Below are 6,041 nucleotides of genomic sequence, written 5' to 3' on the forward strand. Positions count from 1 at the left end.
CTCCAAAAAATGAACATACGAGGAGGAGGAAAATTGAACCAGAAACATGAGGGGAATAGAAAAAGCCAACCACCCTCTTTACCGATTGGCATTTCATCCCACAGATCTCAAAAACACAAACTTATGCGTTTACCTAGGACTTTACTCCCCCAAATCTTTTAAAAACAATTCTTGGCACTGATTCATTTCAACTAGGGGGAAAAAAAAAAGAATTCACACTAAAAAAAGGATGGTCTGGAGGGCTGTTTCATTTGTTCCCGCACATTTACCCAGATAAGATGTCTATTAGGCACAGTGCTAATATGTTATCATTTATTTAGCCCTTTCCTACACCCATACATGATTTTTGTAAAGGAATCACTAAGGAAAATGATAACAAAGTAAAAAAGGGAACTGAAAATGTCTCTGTGGAACTCACAGTTCCACAGACCATGCTTCACTCCTCACTCTGCCATGGCTTTCGCTAAGCCATGGCTCTTGAGACAGCAGCGCCCTCACAGTCTAAGCTACCTCACAGGGTTGTTGTGAGTGTGAAGCCAGAGGGAGAAATCCAGCATACGCTGCTGTAGGCTCCTTGAAGAAAGCGAACACTGCCTATGAACTGTAGTGCCTCAGGGGCCAAGCCCCCCAAGGGTGGGCTCTAACTGACAAGGTTTCCCGAGGCACCTTCTAAGAACAGCCGCACCCACCCACCCTCCTGGATTTCAGAGGGCCCCTGCCCAGGCTTTTGGCTAGGGTGGTCAAAGCCCCTTCTGAGCAGTGGGGGTAGCTTTTCTGCGGTTGCCCGGTTTGGCCCCCTTTCTGCCCCTTTGTCTTCACTGTTTCGCTGTTATTTTTTTCCGGTGTTTTTACTTGGGGAGCCGCCCAGCGTCGCCGGGAGCGGCGCGGCGCCCAACTTGAATAGATAGATGGTCGCCCTAACGGCGAGGCTTTCCTACTGAAAAGGCTGCCGGAAACTTTTTCGCTGGGGGCGCGCGAGGGCCCTTCCTACGCGGCTTCCCCGGCCGCGGGGCCCGTCTCCCCGGGGGCAGGAGGGGGGCGCTTACGGTAGAAGATGTACTCGGTGTAGCTGCTCCAGATCTTGTCCTCCCGGTACTGGTTGATGAAGGCGGCGGTGCCGGTGGAGTTGCAGGCCACCATGTGGAAGCCCGCCTCGGACAGGCGGTCGAAGGCCTGCTCCAGGTAGGTGTACTTCAGGTAGAAGCGGGAGGTGTACTTCTCGGGCGGCCGGTCGGGGTCGCGGCTCTCGTTGAGCGTCTCGCCGAAGATCTCCTTGGCCAGCGCGATCCGGCCGCACACCATGATGCGGGCCACGCGGCGGAACTTGGCGTCCGTCTGGTTGTCGCGCACCGCCGTGTAGGAGCCGCGGTAGCCGACGGTGAGGAAGCCGGCGCGCCGCTCGCCGGCCCGCGGGTGGGGCGCCAGCAGCTCGCCGCTGCCCGGCGAGCTGCCCTCCTCCAGGTCGCTCTGGCAGCCCTCGTCGTTGAGCGAGCCCTGCTTGGCCACGCGCGGCGAGAGCAGCTTGACCAGCTCGGCCAGCTGGAAGAACTCGGCCTCGCGCAGCAGGCGCTCCTTCTCCGGGAAGTGCTCGGGCAGCGCCAGCTGCTTGTCGCGCAGGTAGTCCAGCACGTACCTGAAGAGGAAGCCGTCGCGGTCGATGAAGAAGCGCGCGCGGCTGTCGCGGGGCAGCTCGCGCGGGGCGCTCCGGCGCGGCGAGAACATGCGCGCCAGGGTGCTGTCCGGCACGCTGAGCAGCGTCGAGTGCCGGGTCACGTACACCTGCCCCCCCACGTTCAGCTCCACCACCTCGGGGAAGGCGCAGCCCGCCGCCGCCGCCGCCGCCGCGGGCGAGGAGCACGACGACACCATCTCGCTGATGGGCAGGATGGTGGTGCCGCCGCCGCCGCCGCCGTCCTTCAGGGCCATCGTGGGCGCTGCGGCGGCCCCTCCGCCTCAGCGAGCCCGCTCAGCGCAGCGCAGCGCAGCGCAGCGCAGCGCGCCCAAAGGGACCGGCAGCCGCGGGGGCCGCCGCCGGCGCTTGGCTCCGGAAGCGTCTCGGGACGCCGCGGGCGCAGCCCAGCGCTGCCACGTGCGGGCGCCCCTCCGCGCGGCCGGCCGGCGGCTTTCCCCGCCTCGGGGTCCCCTCGCGGATGGGGCTGCCGGCCCCGCCCGGCCCTCGGCCCGCCCGGCAAGTCTTCGCCCGGTGCTCTTCGGGAGCGCGGCTGCCCCCCCTGCGGTGAAGCGGCGCCCGGGAACCGTCGCCTCCCTCCAGAGCCTCTTCCTGCCCCTCTTCCTCCTCGCAGCGACCGCAGCAGCGGAGCGACCCTCCCGCCTCACGGCAGGGCCCGCTCGGGGGGCGCTCGCCTTGCCCTCGGCGCGTCACCTCCAGCGGCGGGGTCTCGGCGGTCTCTCTTCAGGGCTGCCCTCCAGCCCTCCGCCGCCAGCGGACCGCGCTGCCCCCTCGGCCCGTTGGCGCAGCGGCGCGGAGAACCTGCGCCGCGGGGGCCGGGCGCGGGCAGCGGCCGCGGCTGCGCTCGCCTGGAGGCTGCGGGTGCGCAGCCAGCCTCGCTGTGCCTCGGTCCCGCCGGCCAGCTCTCCAGCCCGAACCGCCGCAGCAGTTCGGGAAAGCCGCGCTGACGTCAAGGCGGCCAGCAGGCAGAGAGGAGCCGCTGGGACCTTGCGCAGAGCGCGGTCAGGAAGGGGGCGGCGGCCGGGAGGAGGAGACGGGACCCTCCTGCGGTGCGAAGCGGACGAGCGCGGCGGCGGCGGCGGCGGCGGCTCTTCGCGTCCGAGCGCGCCTCGTGTGTGGGGCGACAGGGACGCAGCCGGAGGGCGGCTCTGCCCCCAGCCCAGCCGCCCGGCCCGCGGGGGCAAACTTCCGAACTACCCCCGCGAGAACTTCCGCATCTCTACTCAGAAAGACGGTCCAAGCGCGGGGCCGCAATCCTGGATCTCTCTCCTCTCCCACGAAAAATCAATAGGCCGGACCGGAACCGAATGGGCAGCCCTCTCGCGTCCTGGCAGCGTCCTGGGTCCAGGGGCAGCAGCGCGGGAGCAGAGAGCGCGAGCCAACCGTTCCGCGGAACGGAGCAACAGTCGTCCAGAGGGGGAGAGCCACGGCGAGGCTACGCGACCGTCCCTTTGCTTCCGAAGAGAAACGCGGAGCTTCTGCTCGCAACTTTAGGGTCAGTCTGTTCCTCTACTGCGTCCAGATCCTGGTTATTCCAGTCGCTTTTCTGCAGCCCTTAAGTTCAAGGAAGAAGAAGAAGAAGAAGAACGATGAGCAGCTTAGCCAAAGGTGGACAACCAAAAGCCCGTATTAACGTTTGCTTCTCCGGCGTTCCCCTTCCCCGGCAGGACGAGCCTCTTTGCTGCCCTCCCAGCTTCTGGCTGAATGATGGCTCCACCTCTGGAGGCTGCACTTTTTATCCTGTAGAGGAAGAGGAGGGAAATTTTTCGGGAGAAGTGACAGGCAGGGATGGGCTGAAGTATACTCCCTCCTGCCTTTTCTTACCGGAACAGCTCAGTTCCCAGGGAAGTTAGAATGCCTACATGTGGCATATCAAGGTGAAATTTCCTCCATAAATGGTGCAGCTCTGGTGTTTTTTGCCAGTAGCCTCTACTCTACTTCCTAGTCACCTGCAGTGTTGTCATTTTCAAGGTAAGGGGGGGGGGAACCCCACACGTTTAGTTCTTGGCTCAACATTTAACCTAAAATTGGAACATTAATAATCACTATGATTAATGTAACTCATGTAATTATGCCAGTGTCTAAGGGGTTATGGTGAAGATGTTGCTATAGAATGAAAGCTGAAAAGCTATAGACACAGTAGAAATACACTCCTCTTTGTTAAAGTGTCATATCTGCTTTCTGCAATGAGAAGCCCTCCAGATATACTGGAAGGACGGGTCTTCCCCGTTATACCTAACCTTGGCACAAACCTTTCCATTCATCATATCCCGTGACGCTGCTGTCATCTCATCCAGCTCGTGAGTGAGACAACCTCAAGTCATCCTTAGCTGTTCCAGCGTCCAATGGCAGCCACAGAGTGTGTAAACTCCGTTATGTATGGATCCCAGCAGGGTTTACTGGCCATTCCATGCTGATGCAGTCACATCCCCTCCCTTCTGGTCCTTGTCTGCTGCCCTTCTGGTCTTGTTTCCCTCAAAAACTGGATATAACAGCTCTGTGCTGCTGATCTATCAGGACGGAACAACGTCAGTAGACCGCTCAGCTGTTAGAACCGTAAGTGCGTTAACTCACTGGCCCTTACCAATTCAGTGAAAGGCTAAAATAACGTCAGAATGGCAGAGCCACCATTCTGCTGCCTCCTCAACAGAGCCTGGAATTTGGCACTGCTGTATCAAAAAGGGAAAGGGATAGGAATCTCAAGTAGCAGCACTGCTTGAGATTCAGCTGCTGTGGTGACCTGAGTAAAGTTTTTTGTTTTAATATTATTTTGGGGGGGAAGAAAACCAACCTCAAATTATGGTAGAAGGAGATATAAGGGTAGAGGAGGAGACACACAAGAAAAAGGCTAGAGAAGACAGGTTGAGTTTTGGAGCCAGACCTGTCCCATTCCAGCTGCAGCACCATGACAGTACAGGAGAGGTGACAAAACTGGAGGAGTCAACCACTTGTTTTGTTTATCATGCATTAAACCTGCACAGTCAGGACAGCGCCATTTGGCAGTGAATCAGAATAACTATAGCAGAGGTAGGGGAGGGACTGAAAAATGGGAACGTTTTACGCCAGTGTTGCTTTACATCAGCTCAAGGATGTGTAGATGGCACTTTAGTTGGCAACAGAGAAAGGCCCTACAACTCCCAACAATTTAATTTGAAAAACAATTTAAAAATACATACGCCTATTAATCTATCTATCTCAAAGGCTAAAATCCAAAGGACTCTTTCATGGAACTCTTAAGTATGGGACTTATTATGATTGTCTACAATGCAAAGCACCATTCAATCAGGTATGACAAAGCCAGGATGGTTCTTGTCATCTCTTTCATGGTCTCTCCATGAAGTTAAGAGGGATTGAACTTGACCTGAAAGAGACCAGACAGGTATAGGTGTAGGTGTAAGTATAGGTATGCATATGTGCGTGCTTATACATATACATAATGATTTGCTTTACCTAATGAGAAACGAGAGCCAGTTGGATGTGAGTTCTAGTCCCACCTTAGGCACGAAGCCAGCTGGGTGATCTTGGGCCAGTCACTCTCTCTCAGCCCGAGGAGGCAGGCAGTGGCAAGCCACTTCTGAAATTTTGCCAAGAAATTTGCAGGGACTGGTCCAGGCAGTTGTCAGGAGTCAACGCTGACTTGAAGACACAACCACACACACAGAGAGTGAGAAACAGCAATATAGTAGAATAAGCAACTTTCTTGAATTACTGAGTCAGACCCTTCTCCGTAGTTGGGTTTATGTCCTTGTGGAGTTGACTAGCATTGGTAGCTTGAGAGACGGGAAGATGTGATTCCTTTGGGGAAATAACAGAACCCCCTACCCTGGAGTTATGCCGAGTGCCGCTACGTTCAGGGGTTCTAATCGTAATGACAGTAGGAGATAGGACTGCTGTCCTGGGGATATGTAGAGCATCGCAGTATGTGTAAATGTTACTGGGCCCAACGGATTTTTCAGAATTCTTCACTACATTTGTGAGCAAAGAACTCCCCTTGGGATTCAGTTGGAGCATAAGGAGCCAGAATCACTGCATGCCTTGGAGAGGTGAAGAAGCAATGGAAGATAGAACACACACGCACATGCGCGCGCGCGCACACACACACACACACACTGACACGCTTGACCCCCCTCTTCACCCACAAGCGGTTCTCTAATCTGCTTTCCTTCAAAGTAATTTCTGAAGCAAATTCTCAAAACACAGAATGAGAACTAAAAGAAAAAATGGAGATTTTACCTGCTCAGTCTCAGTAAGTGATGAAAAAAATTCACTAGTCAGTTAATGTAGAGGGACAATTATATTTTTCAGTGAAAATGTCCATAAAAATAAAACGTTAAATGAATCCCACCCTTCC

General features: G+C 56.2%; 1 protein-coding gene across 1 annotated transcript in view; it reads right to left on the reverse strand.

Annotated features, from left to right (window-relative positions):
- KCTD8 (potassium channel tetramerization domain containing 8) overlaps positions 1-5,659 on the reverse strand; it is a 77,415-nt gene extending 71,756 nt beyond the window's left edge. Inside the window, exon 1 of the mRNA XM_088131164.1 lies at positions 1,047-5,659. Coding sequence (XP_087987290.1) covers positions 1,047-1,926 — 880 coding nt within the window. The 5' untranslated portion in view covers positions 1,927-5,659. The remainder of the gene's footprint in view (positions 1-1,046) is intronic.
- Positions 5,660-6,041: the final 382 nt, after the last annotated feature.

This window comes from Python bivittatus, unplaced genomic scaffold (genome assembly GCF_059951505.1).
Source record: "Python bivittatus isolate LINGU-HERP-01145 unplaced genomic scaffold, Pbiv_v1 ctg000970_np1212, whole genome shotgun sequence".
Lineage (NCBI taxonomy): Eukaryota > Metazoa > Chordata > Lepidosauria > Squamata > Pythonidae > Python > Python bivittatus.